At 33.5% G+C, this 22,721-nt stretch overlaps 1 protein-coding gene across 1 annotated transcript in view; it reads right to left on the bottom strand.

Moving 5' to 3' along the window:
• Positions 1–5,637: 5,637 nt before the first annotated feature.
• The window catches only part of LOC129232876 (zinc finger protein 774-like), a 39,038-nt gene continuing 21,954 nt past the window's right edge, over positions 5,638–22,721 (bottom strand). The window contains exon 3 of the mRNA XM_054866978.1: positions 5,638–5,673. Coding sequence (XP_054722953.1) covers positions 5,638–5,673 — 36 coding nt within the window. The remainder of the gene's footprint in view (positions 5,674–22,721) is intronic.

Here is a 22,721-nt window from a genome sequence, read left to right on the forward strand (position 1 = left end):
TACATTTATAGAATTTTTATATTCTCATTTTGGTTATGAGAAATAATATAAACTTGTTTGAAATTGAATATTTTAAAACTTTTTATGTACATTTGTGAATAAAGATATTATTTAATTTATATTTTGTGTTCATTTACTGATTTTTCCATAATTTTCAAGTATGTTCGGTTAATTTTAAAAAGCAATGCTGTGGTTAGAAAAAATATTTTGGGGAACTCAAAAAAGAAAAGATGGTGTGAAACCAGTTAACACAGTATTTGCAATATTTTTACAACAAAAAAACATTTTTTGGACACGGCATGCCCCGTACCCCCAACTGCTGCCACTGCTCTGTTTACATGACATATTTGTAACACGCAAACAACACTTTTTCTTACTTTAACCGACTATTATTAAAGTATCGCTATGTCGAAATAAATGAATGTGTTGCTTAGAAGAAACTATGATGTTTAAAAATTCAGTGGACGCTGGTTAATTGAATCAGAAGTAAATTCAATCAAATGCGTTATTGAATCAAATCTTCAAAAACAGAACAAAATCTAGGTTTTATGGTTTTATGAATTTGCCACTTTATTGAATCAGCCGCTTTACAGAATCAAAACTGTGTAGAACAAAGGGGATTCATGCAAGAGGTGGTCACTGGATAAACCATAAAAATAATGTGCATTAGGTTTGTTTACCACTTGAAACTTGCACATGTTACAAAATATGGTGAATTTTTTGTATTTTTTTTAAAAATGTTTTATTTACATCAAATAGAAAAATAAAGAGTTCAATGTTCTTAAAATAATCTGCACTACAACCTAATTTTTCATGGTGTTATGCAGGGGTGCCACCTGGGGGGGGAGGGTCATGGCGCACATTGCGGCATTGAAATTTAATGGAAGGGGTTTCTTTGAGGGGTATTTTTCTCTTTGGGGGGGGGGAGAGTTTGTGGCATTTAGAGAGGTGCTCATCTGCTTTTGGAATGTTTAATCATCCCTGTGCTATGTATAGATTATAAAATGGAGGGTTCTGTTGAGCAATCACGATTGCTTACTGTTTTCACTTGACAGCAGTTGATTTGTCTTTTGATTTTATTTTTCTAGACTTATAATGTGGCGTTTTGTGCCTTAGAATCAAATTACAGTGGACACCACTTTATGTGATCACATTTAATATTTGTGTAACACAGTTGTTTATCAGCTGAGCCTTGTTTGGTTGTGCATATGTACATTCAATTATTCTCTTTTATTATAATCAGCCGGTTTTTGATAACAAATGACTTTCGCCCAAATGTTATCACATTAGGTGGTGTCTACTGAATTTACAAACCACCACCTTGAGTTGACACAATCTTTTTTACGTGAAATCGGTATATACAGCACATAACATCTTTAACATCCAGCCTATGGCATTCATTTGAATTTTGACGTCTTGAATTCAAAAAATGGTTGCAATAAAAGCCATTAGTAGAAACTGGAAACCTTATGTGTCAAGTCCTATCGCAGTTTGTGATTGCAAAAAACATGATTTTTATTACAGATCTCAAATTCCACTTTTTTTTTATGTCTAGTAACAATACACAATTTAAATGCTAAACAAATTCAAACAAAAACTTACTATCTGTTGTGTTTTTTAAACATACTTTATATTAAATAACTACCTGCATATATTTATTTATTTTTCTTTATAAAAGAACACCTATTGATTACAAAGTCAGCTTGATTACTTCCTAATCTTCGAATTCTGTTTTTTACTCAAGCTGTATAAAATTTTAATTTGCTTTTTCTTTTGCAGAAATACTCTTACCTGTCAATTTTATTAATTTTGATTATCAATTAGTTTATGCAATTCGGAGTTTTAATTCAACGAAAAAGTTTGCCCTGTCTGTCCTAAGGGGGGGGGGGTGATGTCCTTTTTTCACCCCTCCCCCTTCTACATTAATTTTTGAATCAATCATACATTATTTAAAAAATGAAATTTTTACTTGTCTGCAAAAATAGTTGAAGAAAAATTCCGATGCATAAACGAAAAAAAAGTGAATTTTATTGCTTATGCGTTTAATTACTTGGAATACATTTTTCTTCACACATAAACGAAATAAAAGTTCAAGCACATTTGAAACAATACATAATATTTATATCATGAGCTTAATTCTTCCCCATTTAAAAGAGGTTCCTTTTAACCCCCGAAACACGTGTGCAGTGTCCCGCAAATTTGAACATTAACGTTGTATCATTTATGCTTTGTTTTACTTTTCATCACAAAGGCAACAGCACAAATTTAGCTTTTACTTTTAAATCTGCTCATATTTTTCCTCAAAAAAAAAAAAAAAAAAAAAAAATCATAATAACAAAAATAAATAAAAAATCTCCGAAATTCTGTATTAGTTAAATGAAATATTAAAATTATAAGATTTGATAAGATATCTTTATGTCTAAAAAGTAAAAAGAAAAAATAAGTTCTACATTATAATTATTACTAGATGCAATAGTAATAAAATTAATAATGAAATCGAAAATCGGCGTAGGTGATTACATGGAGGAATGCAATAGAACTAGAATTTTTTTACTCATTTAGATTTAAATAACATTGATTTTTTTAATTTTATTTTCGATTTCTTAGAAATACTTAAAAAACAAAATAATAGTATGTTAAACTACGCACTGCTTCTACTATTAAAGTTGGACCAAAGTACAGTTCGATCAAGCTCTAAACCTTCGCATTAAATAAAACCATTTCATTGTGTTACCATATGCTATCCACCCGCGCTCAACCGATCGATATTTTGGTTCAACCTCGCACTAGTTTTTAGCGCGAGCGAGACTCATTCTAGGTTTCAGCTTTCACCATTCGTGCGGGAAGAAAACGACGCCGCTTTATGGTTCATTCTTTCCCCAAACAGAAGAGCCAGCAAATGTTCTCCCGATTTTGGTTCGATGTTTCACCGATATTTTTTACAGTGTATGTAGTAGACACATCTTAGCTTTTTGATTTCTATATATTTTGATACTCCATTTCAGTACCTTTTTAATGATACAAACTTCTTGATCGTGCTCATATGAGAAGTAAGTCAAAATAAACTTTTAAAAAATGTAAACATATTTTGATAAGGTATGATTTTCTTCTTTAAATTGTTATATCGAGAAATGGTATTTTTGAAACTAAATGTTCCTTTTTCTCAGAACCTGAATTGTATAAAGCTTTGAAATTTTTGCTACTAATTCCATACATCTAATTAGAATTTTTTAAAAAAGTTTTCTTTCTGTAACGTTTTTCTTTAGTATAAAGAAAAACGTCTACTTAAGGTACAGAAAAAATTCATAATTGTATATTTAATAGATTTTCAGAGAAAGGTACATGAACATGTGCAAACTAACATTGACGGTATAGGGGGTACTAACTCCCCTTAAAATATGTATTTTATTTATTGAACTATTTTCATTTATTCAGGTACAGGATTCGTCAAACCGGGCCCAGCGCGGAAAAAAAAAAAAAAAAAACCTCGTGGGTTTGTTAACACGACCACTTGAAAAAAATAGACTATCTCGATAAAGTCGATTTTTTTTTTTTTTTTTCAAAATTTGCCGCATATTGAAACATTTATTTCAGAAACAAACTACATATTAGATCTAAAATAAATAATACCAAGTATACGAAAATTGGCATCTGTCTTTCTGAACAACTTCTTAAGTTTTAGGAATTAAAACTGCATATGGACTTGATAAAAAAAATCCAGGGTAGCTAAGGTTTTTTAAATTGCCCGGTTTTTCTTCAAACCCTGTTCATGTATTCATAGGAAATTACTTCTGAAGTTATGTTGTAATACACCTTGAATAAGCCCAAGAGTCGAACCTCGAAATTGTGGTGTCACTGCAAGGCGTACTGCTATTGACTGCTCTAGGGAGTTGCATTTCAGGACAGTTAAGCCTCTACAAATGTTCATTTCATCAAAATCTGTAAATTAATAGGTATTTTTGTAAATTTTGTGTTATTATTTAAGTTAGCAGAACATAAAATATAAAACTCTAATTTACAAAAACTGTACACGTTTAACAGATATTGTAAACAAAAGGTTAAAAAAAAAAAACTACGTTTAGGAAAAAGTGCACAAAATCTGAGCACTGTAATTTAAGGTAATATTTACGGGAGGAGTCGAAGGACCTTGACCCCTCTCAATATGCCAAATTTTGCAAAACGTTAATTTATATTTTCCAAATAAGTCTAAGCTTTTTTTTCCTGGAATTTTGTATAAGATATTTTTGCATTTTACTAGAGGGGCAAAAACTCTTATACTTGAGTTTTCGAACATCAGAACACTTCTGTACTAAATTTGGAAAAGATCTGTCGTAAACTAGAATTGTCCGAGGAAAACCCCTTTATGACGGAAGGCCAAACTCCCTCTCCCCCTTTGAAAATTTTTGCGCATCAAAGGAACTATGTGCCAAATTTGGCCAGTATCATAAACACGATTTGTAAAAAGGAAAACGCTCTATGGGGTTTTTCCTCCCTCAGGGTGGGAAGAAAACTCCCCTATGTGAATTCCTGAACATCAAAAGACCTCTTAACATATTCAACATAAACTGAATGTTGCATAAGGGCAAATCTTCTTTGGGGGAATTTCCACCTCCATAGGGAGGCGAAAACTCCCCTATGTGGATTTTTCAGCATCAAAGAAAGCTATATGCAAAATCTGTCAAAGGTCCAGTGTAAACTAGATTTTTGTGAGAAGGAAAACCCTCTATGTGAATTATTGAGCATCAAAAGACCTATGAGCCAAATTTGGCAAAGATCCGACGTAAACTGAATGTGTACAAGGAAAAACCCTCTATATATTGTTTCCCATCGGCAGGGGCTAAAACCCCAAGGAAGTTCTTGGGCATCAAAGTATCTACGAGTCAGATTTGGTAAACTCGATTTGTAAAAGGAAAAGTCCTGTTACGTGGGCATCTGCACACCATAGAAATGGGGCGAACACTCCCCTATGAGACTTCTTGATCATCAAATGACTTGACAAAATTGAGTGTGCAAAAATTGTCAAACATCCGACATAAACTGGATTTTTTTTGTAAAGAAAAATCCTCATTGTGGTGTTCTTTGAGGGGGGGGGGGTCTTTCTATGAGAAATTTTCGATCATCAAAAGATTTCAGTACGAAGTTAGGCAGAGATCTGACGAAAACTGAATTTGTAAGTGGAAAACGCCCTTATGGGGCCCTTATACACCCATCATTTTTTTGAATTTTTTTACCTGTGAAAGCAGAATATTCAGTATTGTTCAAGAAACCTTCATCAAGAATCCTTGTATCAGTTCCTTCAAGAAATACCGAGAAACGGGTCATGATATCCACAAAATGGACAAGATTAGCTTCAACTTTGCCCAGGGAGTCATCCTGAGAACGATCGCCAAATTCATCTCCATCATCGAGGAAATTAAAAGGGAAAATATAGCAAAAGAGGACGTAGATGTTCTCAACTACCTCTGGCAAAAATACGCCGAAGCGGTTGACAGATCTAGTGACCTCTACTACGAAGATAAGATGAAAGAATATGAACAAAAAATCGAACAACTGGAAGAACTCCAAAACACCACTGCCGAGCTAGAAAAACAGCGAGGGATTATACTCTCAAAGAAATTTTCTGCCCCCATCATCCTCTCAAATATCACAGACAGCCTTAAGACGATCGACGACCTAAGAGCAGAAACAGGAATAGACTTAAAGGTCAAAATCCAAAGAGAGGAACTTGCAATCTTCCCACCAGACAAGGAATCCTAACAAATCGTAAGCTATCTCTTCAAAGAAAAAGGATTTGAATTCCACTCTGCTCCCCTCCCAGAAGACAAGCCTGTAAAGGTGATCATCAAAGGACTAGCGTCAGACTTCAGCATAGACGAAATCCAATCCAAACTGGAAGATATGGATCTGACGGTTAACTCTATCAAACAATTCACCAACAGACCTGACAACACGAAGATCCCGATTTTCCTGGCGAGCCTCAAGAGAAGTCCGGAAAGTTCGAACATCTACAACAAGGACATCACTTTTGGACCCTTCATCGCACACACTGAGTACCTCAAAAAAAGGATGAGGCCCCCTCCAGTGCTACCGATGTCAGGAATTCAGCCACATGAGCATGAACTGCCTCAAGAAAGAGAGATGCGTCATCTGCGCAAAAGAGCATCGAGCAAGAGACTGCCCCATCAAGCAACAAGGGATACTCACCTGCGCCCTTTGCGGAGGACCGCATGTCACCAGCGACAGAACTTGCCCCCGACGTTACGACAGCAACCGCCGACCAACTCATCAGAGGACCCATACCAGGACCCACGGCCCGCCCCCCCCCCCACAAGATGTCAACACCACAGGGAAATACCATCAGCCCTGGCATCCTGTTTCAACTAGACTGCCCTGCAAGCCATCAAAGCAATCCTACTCTGCGCCTAGCTCACCCCTCCAGCTCACCAGTACGCGATCCAGACCCGACCCTGCGACCAACGAGCCTTGTGCTCACCCCACCGCCCCCGAGGTCTCCTGGGGAGACCTCACGAATTTCTTTTCTAGGCTCCACGCCGCAACGATCCCATCTTCACTAATAGTCCAGTCAAATTAGGTCGAAAAAGGGCCGAACCCGGACATTCAAAAAAAAGAATGTGCACCTATGCCAAATTGTTCAGTATCATGAGGAGATAACGTACCAAAAAGTCCCAAGAGTTTGAGCGTCGGGTTTGGGAGTTATAGGGGGGCAAAGAGGGGGCTCAAAATGCAGATTATTGCTTTATTTCAGCTGTATTTCCAACACCATTCGTTTTCATGAAAGGGTAATTGAATAAAAGTTAAATATGGAACAAATTACAAACACTGCAAGTACTATTTTTACACACATCCGTCATTAAGGAAGGGGGGGGATTGACCCCCTCCCGCCTCCCCTCCGGATTTTGAGATTATACATTGTACAAATGCAAAAGTTTCACTACAGGTATTTTATTGTTTTTTTTATGACATTTTCGAGTGTATTCCCTTGGCCCCCTCCTCTCATGAGTAAATAAAATGACTGGCCTAATCATACGTATCTCAATCCAAAATAATGCTCACACTTATTTGTTCATCGAATAAGAAATAAATTCCGAAGTGCATTCTCTTTGGATTTTTTAGAGCTGTGCTATAGAATATGAAATTTCATAAATTCATTTTTGCCGATGGATATTATACTAAGAAACTTAATAGTAATCCTATATTTGAAGTGTTATTTATTTATTTTTTTTTTCGGTTTTAAGTTAAAATGGCGTAAAGATGGCATTGAGATTTAATTCTACTGTACGCAGACTCGAATCATTGTACCCGCAGACCCAGCAATGCGGAGGTCTGTTGGGGTAGGGAGAGTTCAGACCACTTAGGTGGTTCCATGGCCTAAGAAACCATAAAACTTTAAGAAACTAAATAAAAACCAATACTTCAAATTTAAAAGCTGAAAATGTTTTTGGAATATTTTAGTAAAAATTTGAGAAACTATAGAAACTTAATGCATAGTATTACTAATGAACTTTAGCGAATCTTAATTAATAAAAATAGCTTAACGGGAGTCACCAAGTTGTTAATTTGAAACAAATTCTTTTTAATAATAAAATAATATACTATGCACAGAAATAATCATTAAGAATCCTCAAAGTTTTAAAACATAAAAACGAAAGCACACATACACACACATCGGTTCTAAAAGTTTGAAGGACAAAAACAGAAAGAAAATTAGGTGGTCTAACGATTGCAGTTTTGCATTGTACTGCTCTGTACGTCTGTTTTTAGGTCTCAGTGTGAATCGGATGTCGGAATGAATGTTGAATGTATAGAAAAGGGGGTAGTTTTCTGAAATCTGAAAGGTAAGACGTTGCGCCTTAAGCGTAGGGCTTGATTACCCAAACGGCTCGGGAAGCTAAAGCTCCACCTCATAATTTTCAGGGAGCCCAAACATGACTGAAACTGCTTTAAAATTCCAGATTCAGCTTTTAAAGTTACTGCAAGCATTAGAACTGGTTCGATTAAATTTGGCCGTACAATGCACTTTCATAACAATTTTGTGGCAGGACAAATCTGTTTCAGCAACTAACCACCCCTTATTGTTTAGACAAGTATGTCACTAGCGGTGCTGCTTTGGTTCTAAAAGTAGCCATCAATTTTTGACACTTAGATTCGATCATTTACGGAAATTCAGTGTACTATTTTCGCTTTACATTTTTAATTCAGATCGTTCATAATCTTTCAGTATTTCAGACTAACAATCAATCGAATGCGGATGAATAATCAATTCTTGTATCGCTTGAACAGTCAAAATTCGACAAAGTGTGTTTAACGTCTGTTCCTATCTTTTTACATTTCAATCCGATCCGCTTCTGTTCTTCTTGGGGACATAACATAAACATATTTTCTGTTTACTTCAAGAAAAATGTAGGTTTTCACTTTTGAACTTGCATTTCCATCAACGTACTATTTTAAAAGAATGTGAAAACTTTTTTGTCTCCAAATTAAGATACTTCTGTGAATGTTTTGCTTAGAAATGAAATTGAAGAACAAAATTAAATTGTTGAAAAAGCCGCATTGCGGTACATTCCTCCGTGGTCCTAAAAAATTTGTCCCGAATGTATGACTATAATGTTAGCAAAAGAAAAATTAGCTAAAATGGCAGAAAATGTAGAACGTGAAATAAAATCGGAAAAAAAGTGACATACTAATTAATTTTTGTCACAAGCATATAATTCCCATTATTGAAATTATGAAATTCTAAGTAAGAAGTTAAACGTCATTCATACAAAATCCAGCGTCTTATAAACTCAGCCAATGAAGAGTTAAATATGTGGTTTAATCAATTAATAACCAGGAAATCAAAAGCTTTTATGAAATTTTGAAGACTGAATAATAAGGAAGTAAAGTATTTCAATTATCAAAAGTAAGCATTTTTTAACAAATCGTTCAAATTAAGGAAACACATGGTGAGGAACAAGACAATGCTAAAAATCATATGAAACCTAAATCTGGATCATGTTTTTAAAGAACTTCCCTGAATTCAATTTAATCTGGTATAATATTTGGCAGAAATAAACATTGAAATGTCTGAGAAACACGTCAAAAATTTATATTTTGACCCGATTAAGCACGTTATTTCATTAACAGCGGGGGGGGGGGGTGAGGAGGGGGGAAGCAAAGGGAATGTACTCAAAAAATGTTATTTTAAAAACAATAAAACACGAGCAAGGAAACTTTTTCATTTGTACAATGTATACCTCAAAAATGGGGGGAGGGGGAATCCCCCCCCCAAGACAGATCTTTGCAAAAAATATTACTTGTAACATTAGTTATATGTACCATATTCAACTTTTATTCAATTACCCTTTCATGAAAAGGAATAGTGTTGAAGATACAGTTGAAATAAAGCAATAATATCTGCATTTTGAGCCCCCTCTTTTGCCCCCCTGTAACTCCCAAACCCGACGCTCAAACTCTTGGGACTTTTTGGTACGTTATCTCCTCATGATACTGAACAACTTGGTATAGGTGCACATTCTTTTTTTTGAATGTCCGGGTCATGACCTAATTTGACTGGACTATAAGGACTCAAGAAAAAGGAAGCTCGTTCTCCCTCCCCTGCTGCACATTCGATCAGATCAGATCAGAGGCACATAGCTCCGGTTTTACTGAACGGATCCGAATGAAATTTAAAATATACGTTATGTAGAACATGCGCTTCTGGTTTTTGCAAAAAAAAAAAAAAAAAAGTTTACATTTCTCGCCAATAGATGGCGCTGTAATGACGTAAAAAGAAAGATATAACACTAAAAATTCAAAGAATAAAAGAAGGTTTATTGAGTTACACACACATATGCATACCCTGCAGGTCAACAACGAACAGTGAAACATTCCAAAATGCATGTTTTTTAGATGTGTGTCGCGCTACGAAAGGCATACACATCGAACATTTGTGAATGGAAGAAAACTTTCAATGTTTATCTTCATTCTTATGTACATTTTTTAGTTCTAAGCAGGGAGGAGATAAATCTTTCCTATTTAGAAGTGGTAACGATTGTTCACTTTTTTAGAGGGCGCTGTCGGCGAACCGCTCCCGTCAATCGCAGCAGATCAATGTAAGTGATGCTAAGTTTCTCATATTTTTAGAGGCAGCTATTAAAGCAAAAAAAGAAAAATACTACTGGAAATTGGTTGTAATAAGGGGCTAATATAGTGGACGAGTTACGGCTTTCGTCCACAGGAAGTTTGCAGAGTATTTTGATGGAAAAATTAATTTTATTTTTCATCACCAACTTGCCGAATTCGTCTGCTATTAATATTGCGCTGCGCGATGTTCTTTTTTTTTACGAGTTGGAATGTTTTTATTCCTGTAAATAATTGACGAAATGAGAATATGGTAGAATTTATTACGTAAATACTTTTTTTAATTAGTTGTAAATTTCGTGACATGTTTCGAGAACTAATTAAAGCGAAATAATTTTTGCTTTCGCGACCTTTAACAGATAAAAATAAATGTTAATGCTCTATTTACTTAACTTCAAGCTGATATTGATTATAATAATTTTATTCATGTATTTACTCACTGCTTAAACAGAATTGTTATCATTATTTTTTTATTATTGCATTTATTTCGACAACCAAATAAAAAAAAAATCGAGAAACCTTATTCAATATAAAAATTAATACCTTGGAACGCTTTTCTGAGATAGTTGTGGAATTTTGTGTTGAAATTAATCAAATTTTCAAAAATTAAAATTTACTCTTATTGTGCATGTATTTTTTAAATGAAAAAGGTTTTTCGATTTTTTTTCCCGATTTGGTTGCAGAAAAAAATTTAATAATAATAAAAAGTAATGACAATAATTATGTCTAAGCAGTGAGTAAATACATGAATAAGATTGTTATAATCAATATTAGCTTGAAGTTAAGTAAATAGAACATTAACATTTATTTTTATCTGTTAAAGGTCGTGAAAGAAAAAAATTATTTCGCTTTGATTAGTTCTTGAAACATGTCACGAAATTTACAACTAATTAAAAAAATGTATGTACGTAAATAATTGTACTACATTCTCATTTTGTCAATTATTTACAGGAATAGAAAAATTCCAACCCGTAATAAATAAAACATCGCACAGCGCAGACGAATTCGGCAAGTTGGTGATGAAAAATACAATACATTTTTCCATCAAAATACTTCGCTAACTTCCTGTGTACGAAAGCCGTACATCGTCCACTATATTGTCCCCTTATTAGAACCAATTTCCAGTAGTTTGTTTCTTTTTTTTGCCTTAATAGCTGCCTCTAAAAAAAATGAGAAACGTATCATCATTTACATTGATCTGCTGCGATTGTCGGGAGCGGTTCGCCGACAGCGCTCTCTGGAAAAAGTGAACAATCGTTGCCACCTTTACACTATGAAACCTAAGTGCAATAGTTTCCGAAATTTCACTTATTATAAACGGGGTGTTTCCTATGACAATAATTCATGACGCGATCATGTCACGCCCCTACTTGAGAGAGGTGACAATCTTGAAGTTATAACTAATATTTGGGTACCCAATGGGTGCAAAAATTTGAAATTTTGACTTATACAGCAACGATTAGTAGAAAAACCTGGGAGATAAACCGTTCTAAAATTTTTTAGTCGACATACGTCCCTCTCTTTCATTTAACAAGGTCGAAAATAAACGAACATGTATAGTCTTAAATTGTAGAATGAAAAAACGAAATTGTACTTTTTTGGTATCGTCAGCAATCAGTTCAACCTGACGCTTAGAGACACAGGTAGGCGCACACCCGCTGCAACTTGCGTATCTAGAAATCCGTCGAGCCGGCATGCTTGATTGGTCCGTTCCGAAATGCTTACTTTCATTGCAGCCAATCGTACATAATTACTGTTCTAAAATTTTAATTATGGTTACCTTGCCATTATTTATATTACATGGATATGATTTTTATTAGGTATATTTTATCTTTTTGAAGTTTCTTAAATTTATTATTAGTTCATCTTATTTTCAATTCATAAAAATGGCAATGCAATGATTTTTATTCCATCACTGAAATGTAGTTTCATTTTCATTGCCGTGAAATTTTTACTCAATTGCTTGTTAATTAATTCTATTGATTTATTTATTTATTTATTTTGCCTTGTTGCTTAATATTTTTCTAGTGTTCATTTTGAGATGCTTTATAATTTTTTAATAATAAGTTGTTTCTTCAAAACACATTTCCTAAATTTCATAAATTTTGTAGTTAACGTAACTGAATTTCAAACTAAAAAAGCATTTTTTGTCCTTTTTTTTTAAAACCAGATTTTAAATTTTCAATAAATGTTTTTACTTGAGGTACCATTTTTTAGTTTTGAAATTTACTTTTAAAATTAGGGTAGTGTGTTATTTTATTTATTTATTTATTTATGTTTGACTAGTAATACAAAAATCTGTTATACATAATACAAGTATAAAATTCCAGCTTTTAAAGTGCTTTTTTTTTCTTTTTTTTAATTTCTTACGTTGATTTTGAGAACATTCCTTTTGAAAAGCAAAGCAATGAAACTAAAGTTGTTAAAAATTTCACAGCTAATTTTAAGCACAATATAAAGCTATGTTTTTTGAAAACAAAATCCTCCTAGAGATTGGTTTAGAAAAACGCTGCAATTATACTGCTATTTTGCATATTAATTTGAATTATGAAAAATGTATGTTTTTTTTTTTTTTTTAATGTCGATTTGTTGTTTCATTTATGCACTTTATTATTCATACTAGAAAATCGTTTGTCAAGGTATGACCGGTTAAAATTGCTTCTACATTTGAACGAAGAAATTGCCTGCTTGGTGATATTTTGATAGTTGAAATGGTAACAATAACTCCAGTAGATAAACCCTAAACTCCAGTGGGTAACGTTCATTGTTGACCATTTCTTTCGTTTCTCCATTCCCCTGAAAGGACAGTCTTACCAAGAAAACAGTTAAGTTACCACATCGAGTTAAGCCTCGTCTCAATAAAGCCTCTCCCTGCAAGTTAAAGATTACCAAAACATATTATCAAATTATCTTGCTGTGGCGCGAGTTTTATTGTTAAAACTCGCGTGTTACTCGATCATTGGCTATTATGCATGTGAGGAGGTCAATCATTCTTCGTAATTATTAAAAATTCGAGGTAAAAACAGAAGTAACTCTCGTCAAAATTCAAATAGAGAATAAGAACAAATTGCATATGACGCAAAGAAATCTGCTCTTTCCAAAAATGTATAATATAGATATGTGCTTGTAATCCCCCCCCCTTCCTATATTCGGGAATGTATGTTAAAAATGGTCCCTAAGTAGAGGCGTCCCTTCTTCGGAGGTAGATGAATTCATGCAGGCTGTGTAAACTCAGCCTAATTTCATAACAAACGTTAAACTAATAACGGTTGAGATAACATATTGAAAGCGTTTCTTTTACTGTATACTAAACAAAATGCAATTCAAACCCCAAATAAATGAATAAATAAATACAATTGTATCAACAATTGTGTAGTATCAAGGTTTTGTAACTGATTTTCATCAATTAAAATTTTGAATTGACGTGATAAGTTCAAAAACACAACGATGTAATTTTCTACATTTCTTTGATTTATTGTCTTACGAGAGAGAGATCTGCAGCGCCGGATTAGAAAATTCTTGAAATAAAATTCGGAATTCTGGGGGACAAAACCTACGGCCCACCATATGAAGTTTCAGCATGAATTATTTTTTAATCATTAACCGTTTTCCTGTTATAAGTTTTTGAAAAACAGTCAGTCTATTTCAGGACACCCTGTATTTACTGTTTGTGTCTTTATTTGATGATTAGGATGTTTGAAATCAGGAGGATAGAGCATAACAATGTGATTTTTAACACCAAAAGTCATTGTTCGCTATTTAGCAATTCGAAGCGAACTTGTGCCCTCTCTGCAGTGACGCAGCTAAGCGGAGGATTGAGATGACCTCCCCATAGAACCAAGGGTTCTATGGGGAGGAACACATACACAAACACATACTGCCAATCCTAACACCACACTTTCTTCGATTATACATTTCAAGTGGCTCCTGGGCCATGGACAGTGAAAAGATCAGTTGTGGCACACATGCCACAAATTTCAATGAAAATTTTTATTGAAGTAATTCACGCATATCTATGAGCAAATACAATGTATGAAAGTTTTAGAACTCTCTGTTGCTTCGTTCCTGACATTAAAAATGGATGCTTACGCTAAGCCTAAATTTTCCGAGTTAATGGCAGCCAGTTTGCGACTCAATAACTCCGTAAGATATGAAAATACATTTGAAGAATGAATCTTTTTACATTTTCTAGAAAAATCTCCATTAGTAAAGATGGGGGAGAAAGCTTTTATTAAATCTTAGACATTAATAAATATTAAAATCTTGTCAATATCTTCAACTTCTTTGTCAACCTATCTCTTTTGATTGAAAAACAACAGAAAAATATATACAGTGGGGAAAACTTTTTATGGCTAACTGCCTGGTTTAATTCAGCAATTGGTTTTCAATTTCGTAATAATAATGAAATCGTATTTTAAAAAACTAAAATTTTTCGAAGTCTTTAGCTGACCTCCCCCCGTTATTTTAGATGCTTGTTTGAATATGAAGGAATGCCCCTAATTTGATCAATTTTTTTACGCAACATGTGTCATTTAGATTATACCCAATTTTCGTAACTGCCTTCAGTATGTTTTGTCATTAGAAAAACTTGAGTAAAAGTAACATTTCATCAGTTATGGCGATTTATTGCAAGTGCAGGACGACTTTACCATTTGTTTCGGGTTTCATTTTCTTAATACTGTGCTTGACTAAATGTTCCCATAATTATTGCGAAGTATATATTATTCCATTACGCATAACTATATTTAATTTTGCAAGCGAAAGATGAATTTTTTCAAGAAAGTTTCGATGAAACCCGGGAGGCTAAAAGGGATGAAAGCTATCATGTCATCTAGACTAAAAGAACATTTTGAGTTTTAAGATAAGGACCATCTTGTCTGATTCTTAATTCTGTCGGAATTGGCTAATTGTTTGAGAAATTTGGTTGAACCATAAAGACAATAATTGACGAAATGCACTCAATTATTTCAATCAACCTGAAGTGATAGTTTTAAAGTACAAAAAGATTCCTTTCGTAACGAAACTTATGTATTTTAGTGCTAGCTCCTCCGCCCAGAATAAAAATTACCATTTAACCAACATTTGCCTCAACGAACCTAGTTTTTAATGGAAAGCAGATGGCATTTTGTAGTACTATCCAAGGAAAAAGTTAACATTTTGGCATCCATGAGACTTTTAAATTATTAGCACAAGAACCATTTTTTATAGGCCACACAATAATCCATTTATGCAAGATATTTTCTCCGTTTGCTTGAACAAAGATTAGGAATAGTAAAAGCACTTGTTTTAGCGGTGCTTTATTTATCGTGATTTTCACGCATACGTCGCAAGCGCGAAAATTTAAGTATCACAAAGTTTTTTTTTTACCAACACTCCATTTTACTCATATAAAATTCGAGAAATTTTCAGCTCATAAAATCGCCAATATATTCGTGTTCGCGAAAATTGCGGCTTGCAAAAACAATTGCCTTTAAAATATTTTTTGACTCATCAACAAATGTTATCAATCTTGAAAGTTTGCTTCAATTACGAATTAACGAAGTACTAATGGCTTTTTTGGAAATATGAAATTATCAGTTTCCTCTCACTTAAAAACTGAACATCTAAACTCCTTGTCTCATATTTATCAGTCATCAGTGAAAGGACTTTAGGTTTGATACTAGCGACAAGAAAATATTGGACGTTTATCTCGTGCTTTATTTTAGGGAAAACCAAACAAGCAAGTTTGTACAATAAAGCTAACGGATAATAGATGACAAAAACAGGCGCACAAAAAAGAAAAAAAGAAAGAAAGAAAAATTAGCAGTTACTGCCCTTTACCTACCCACGGCAGTGTACATGACCTATTAAAGATGACGCTTGTCACTATCGGGTACTACTTTAAATAAATATACCATCAACGTTTTAAGTTAGAATATCCAACAAAAATTTTGCATTAAATCATAACTGAGATGGAAAGAAATTTTGCAGCGAGAATAAATAACAAAAGAAAAAAAAATATTTGAATTTTGACCTCTTTAATTCAAATGATGTTTTTCGCAATCACGAGTGTGTGTGTGTGTGTAGGCGTGTGTGCTTATGTGTGTGTGAAAGGTATGTGTGTTTGTGTGCAAGGGGTATGTGTGTGTGTGTAGGCATGTGTGTTTGTGTCTGTGAGCAGGCATGAATGTGTAGGTAGTTGTGTGTATGTGTTTGTGTGTGTATGTGTTGGTGTCTGTATGCATGCGTGTGTGTATGTGTTTGTGTGTGTGTACGCGCGTGTATGTATGCATGTGTGTGTAGGATATTGACGCAACCCGGAGATGGCTTTCGCTATAGGAGCAGCATCGTGAGGAGCCAGTCGACAGTGATGCTGCAGAGGGTGCTGGCGGGAAAATAAAATGATAGCACATCAAAACAGTCAAGTGAGAACAATAAGCAATCGTGATTGCTCAATAATCACAATAACAATACTTTTTATGCAAAATTATGTTCCCCAAAATCTTTCCCCGTGCAGCTCATTTAAGGGGACTGCCTGCCTTAAAATGACCAGTTTTATGAACAAAGTTGTTTTTTATTTTGTTTTATATTTTAAAACATATATTTTTGGGACTCCAAAAATGTTTAAATTTTGGTTTCACGATAATTAAAAAAGAAGTTAGAGACAATTAAGCACACCGGAAGTGATGTTTTTAGAACTGGAAGTTGAACTTAAAGACTCCAAAGATTCCCAAAATCAGGAAAAAGAGAAAATTTTTAAGTTTTTTAGTCCATATGTTGTTCTAAGATGTAGAGGCGCTGATTCAATTTTGGTGTCAAAAGCTCAAAAGGGGGATGAACTATAGGACATTTTTTGTCGTTACTTGTGACTGCTGCATCTCAAGAAATAACGAACGGAATTAAACAAAAATTTATCTATAAGTAGCCCTTAGAAAGTACAAGAGCTGTGGTTTAAGGGCGGAAAAAATAGCCATTTTTGAGTTTTAAGATAAAAAATATTTCATGCCGTAATTACTTAGCCCTTGAGTTGCAGTAACTTACTCCATAAAAGTTTTTTGAAAAAAAAAAATTTGTTTTTACAAAAATAAGCCGAGATTGTTGAACAATTGTGTTTTTCGGGCGTACGCCTTATACTTCAGTTTTAATTCATTCGTTCAATAAGGAGAACTAAAAATTAATAAAAGTCATTTCTGATTGGTTTTTCACACTTATAGGATGCATATTACATCGTAATTAAAAATTAAAAGTTCATCAAAATTGAAAACTACCTGAAATAAAAAAACATTATTTTCTTAAAAATATAATGAAAAGTATTGTGGAATATACTTTTATCGGCGGCTTCCGGTAAGCTAAAATTTACATGTATCAATAGTTTAATCCCTCTTGTAAATTAACAACAATATTTTAGCGGCGACCACCTGCGACTGCAGTCGTTTCAGATGTTTTTGTTTGATCTTCGCTATTTACGAATACCAATATATTAAGTTAGAAATTAACTCGTAACGGGTACATTTCTTTTTTATCAAAGAAATTGGTCATCAAATTTGACATGCTCTAGACTAACGTATGTCACAGTTTCACTACTTTGCAGGAGAGCCTAAAAACGTTTGTTTACTGTTTCCGAAAGGGTGGGCTTTTGAAACATTCATCAATAAATATAGAGGATTTTTTAAAAACAGATTTACGTTGTTATGCCTTAATGCGGAGCATTATTCTACATGCAATGCAGTAGTAACCTGAAAATAACAATTTTCGGACTCTTTTGGCTTTAAAGAAGATACATAAGAGAAAGAAATTTTTAAAATTCATACAGAATTCTATATAAAAAGTTAAATAGATATTCTGTTCATAAAACAATGAAATTAGAAAATCATTAAACGTTTGAAATTTCCAATTTCCTTTTCGAAATCATTCTAGTATGAAGCTGTTCTCAGTTTGTCAACATTGCCAGAAAATATTGTTCGAGGGTATCAATTGCAATAAATAAACCATGCGCGTGGAATACGACTGATTTAATTTATATTTTTCACTAAAAACAGAAATGAATTTGAACAACAGAGAAACCCCGATTTCACGTTTCTCAGAGGCCTGAATCAAACATAAAATACATAAAATGTGGGAAAACGTAAAGTACGGGAAATGTATAAAAAGCAAAAATCAGATAAGTAAACAAAAATAGTAATAAAGGTTGCTACGATGACGCTTATAAAATGTAAAAATGCGATATTTTGCGAAAAGAACATTATTGTACACACCAGTTTAGATCATTCTAACACGTTAAGTAACGAATTCGAGCGTTTAAGTTGAAAACAGCCAGTAATAATGAATCATTGAATCCAAAGTAAATACAGCATCTTCCAGGGTTGGAACACTTTGCAAAGTTTTTTCCTGGTCTTTATGACAAAGAAAATAGTCTTTCACTATTATTAAGCTTTTAAATGCAGTATTGAAAGAAGAGACGAGTTGGGTTTCTTCTTCTTCTTGTTCATCTTCATTGGCAGCCAAAAAGTCCATAAGGTCAGCTACGGATGGAGCAGAAGCGTTTCTGTTTTCATGGATTAACTTTCAACAGAGTGGATTATGTTTAAAAATGCACAGATTGAAAACATTTTCTTAGTTTAAAAAAAAAATTTCTTTTTTTTTTAACTGCCAAGGGAAAACGTAAAATGCGGGAAATCCGAGTTAAATTAATATTATTAGAGTACGGAAAAACTGGGATCTGATGATAAAAAACTTAAAATGTGGGGAAAACGTAGATTCGATTGACGTAAAATCGGGGTTTCGCAGTGAATACGATCAGCAAGCGTTTTATTAATGCAACAATATGAAAAATAAATCGTAATAGACTGTAGTCTGATGATCGGAAATATTATCTCACTGATTTCAAATGTTTAAATGTTGCCATCTTTTGTTTGTTAACAAATAAAATATTTGTAATTAATTCAAGCAAGGCTTTTAAAACAACTTTCAATTTTCGCTCTGTGCTTTGCTTTTGCGATAATTCGGAAATTGGGACAGTCGTCAAGTTTTTATGTGCGTAATTTTATTTTTGCTGGGAATATTGCTTCCTTGTCAAGGATAGGGAGGGATCAGAATTATAAGAAAGATATAGAAGAAAGTTTCGTAATAGCCACAACATACTAGTTTTTTTTTTCTTTTTTCCAACTTTGAATTACTCTTCAGTTTAAAATATATATACAGTTGGTCAGTATTTGAATTTTTTGGAAAAGAAATACTCCGAATGTAAACGTAAGCAGACCCACAGACATTTTAACACAAGGCCTGCACGCTCATTCAACATGGCCGCCCGTGAAGGCGGTTTTTTACATCTCATATTACCTCTAGCGTGAATAAAAATTTAGATTTTTTTGTAATCCATTGAGAAAGCAGCTGGATTTTACATGAAATACTCTGACACATCTCTCAATTAAAATTTTGTATCGTTTAAGCTTTAGTATCGACACAAAGAGTTTGTAACGGCCCTCACGTGAGGCCTACTTAGCGCATAGTACTGTCTCGTTTTTACACATCCTTGCGACAAGCAAACATATCGTATTAACGGAAACGGTATTCATACAAAAGTACTTTATGTTCCATTTGCATCACATGAATAATCACGTGAAAAAAAAAAAAAAGAAACTTAAGTGAGAGGGAAAACAAAACAACCTTCTGGTACCAAAACTTTTATTCGCAAACCATTTGTCTCTCTAGTCACGCAGACCAACAACACAACTACTACAGTTACAAGAATAAAAATATCTAAAACAAAAATTATTGTAAGGACATCTTTTTTCTCTGAAGTCTACAATAAAATTATTTAAATATATATGGAACATTTTATATTAGAATTATAATTTTTAACTATGAAAACAATATTTTAGGGAAAAAAATCTAAATATGGAAATCGATTATTGTTGGATGAAATAGGAATATTTTGAACAGAGACTTTAAGCTTTGGATTGACATGTGCTGCCATCTAGTGGGTAACTTATGATAAAATTACTGTACCAACCAGTTCATAAATAGGAAATTAAATTAAAATGTATGCAGATGACACATTAAATGTTATATTTCCAATATACATGGTGATTATAATTAAAGTTCCACTTTCAAAACGCTGTAAAAATAAAACCACTGGTCAGAATGACCTCAAATTTCAACGGAATATTATCGAAGAAGAAGAAAAACGTATGACAAAAGAAAAATAAATAGTTGGAATTTTAGCAAGAGATGGCGTTGCAAATCTCAGAATATGTCAATCAAAACACCTGTCATGCGCCCGACTCATTGAAGTTATAAAAACGCCAAATACACGTTTTTTTTCCTCATTTCGTATCTGAGAAATTAACTATGACTGTCTCAATGAAAGACCTGGCCGTCCCAATCACCTGATCTTAACAAGTGTGACTTCTGGATATGAGGCTATCTGAAAGCTGTTGCGTTCAGTGCTCCGATTGCAAACTTTGCTGAGCTGAAGGCATGCATTGCGCAACACATTCTAAACGTGACGCCGGAAACACTTCAATCAGTCTTGAAACATGCTGATGCTGTTTCTCGATTTCAACTTGTTACAGAAAACGAGGTATATTATATTGAACATCTTTTCTCACGAAAATTAAAGACCGGTTTAATTTTTACTGATGCTTTATATGCGGTTTTCGGCCTCAGAACAATTAAAAACCAATTTTCCCATCAGATGTGATACGACCTTTCCGTGTTGGATGGGCTTACTTAACTAACAGTGTCACACCAATACCCTCGTGCACGCTGAGTAGTACGGAGTTTTAACGTATAGTTTACATCTTAGGTAATATTTTTTGAGTTATTTGTCACTAGTAGTCGGCCATTATTCAATATGATCCTTACAGCGCCATCTATTGCTAAAAATTCCAACTATTTATTTTTCTTCTGCCATCAAGTTCTCCCCTTCTTCGATAATATTCCGTTGAAGTTTGACGTCATTCTGACCAGTGGTTTTATTTTTATAGCGTTTTGAAAGTGGAACTTTAATTATAATCACCCTGTATATAAATAAGAAAGGAAAATGAAAATTTATTTTTATGGATATGAAGAAAATACTCTTGAAATTTAAATTCTAACGAAAGTACGAAATAAATTTTGCTTACTGTAAATTGTAAAATGAGTTAAGATAAACGGGAAGTGCATATTTTTAATTCATAATCTAATAATCATTTTTCCCACGAATGATTAACAGTACTATTGATTTTCTTTGATAAAAATGTAAACAAATGAAACAATAATTTAAATTTATACTAAAAAACCGACATTTATACATACAATGAAATACACCGCCAGCTCAGTCAATTCCAGCCTAGGACTGCAGTTTCGTGCTTATTAGTGCTAATAGCAGTCGCAATATTCGTTTTCATAAAAGCTCAAGCTTCTCAGTTTTTATATTTATTTAGTACATATTATTTCTTGTATCATTGTTCTTTGTTGAGTAAATTATAAAAAGCAATGTCCGCAAAACAATACCCGCAATATTCTTTTGTGAAAACTGAAAACAAATTAATAGAAATAAATTAAAATTATATTTGAATTAAAACTACTCTGGGCCTGGTTCCCTAGTTCCTCTCAAATTTAAAGCAGTATATAACAAAATTAAAGCCATAGTTATACTTTGCAATTAGAATAAGTTTGTAAACTGAAGAATGAATAGTTCGTCATAAGGATAATAAGGCTATTTTTTTCTCCTTAGCATACTGCCGTTTTATTCAATGTGCTAACTTAGGCAAGTGCTTGCATTTCCTATTTCGCTTTTTAACGCTCACGTTGGTAATAATTAAGTAGTTTTAAACAAACTGAATAATGAAATTTCAGGTTTTATTGATTTCCTAAACGATTAAATAATTTTAAAAAAGAACTTATCTTTGAAAAAAAAGCTTTTCGTATTTTATTCAAAATTTTTGCATGGCTGCTAAAAAAGGAATTTTAATTAAAAATCAACCAAGTTAAGACCATAAACATATTTAGGTTTTTCAAGCCCTGTTCTGTTGCATCTTTTGCCACTTTTTTCAGTGTTTTATTTCAAATAGTTCAAGAGTTATGAGTGTTTTAGCAAACAGCTCCCCCCACTGCTTTCCCCCCTCCCCCGGGGTTGTCGACCATCCAGGGGGGCGAAGACATGTGGTTTCATATTCACTATAGTGCCTGTGACATTAAGAAGAAATAATTTAGCGTCAGGTCTTCCATGCATGCTCAAAATACACCTTCAGATCTTGAACTATAATGCAAATCGTGTTCGAGCTTGCTACAGTCATTTTGTTTTTCAAAGCGTTAACAGTACTTAAATGATTTTAACAAACTGAATAATGATATTTTGGACATTATTTGAAAAAAAAATCAAACAATTTTGATTTGGAATTTATTTTGGTCAAAAAAAGTTTGTTTTGCGCATTTTATTCAAAAATTTTGCTTGTTTGCGAAAAATGGAATTTTACTCAGAAACCAACAAAGATAGGTCCATAATTATATTTAGCTTTTATGAAGCCCTTGTTTTGTTGCGTCGATTGCCACTTTTTTCAGTGTTTTATCTCAAATAGTTCGCGAGTTATGAGTGTTTTAGAAAACGGCTCCCCCAC

Source organism: Uloborus diversus, unplaced genomic scaffold (genome assembly GCF_026930045.1).
Source record: "Uloborus diversus isolate 005 unplaced genomic scaffold, Udiv.v.3.1 scaffold_14, whole genome shotgun sequence".
In the NCBI taxonomy this organism is placed as follows: Eukaryota; Metazoa; Arthropoda; class Arachnida; order Araneae; family Uloboridae; genus Uloborus; species Uloborus diversus.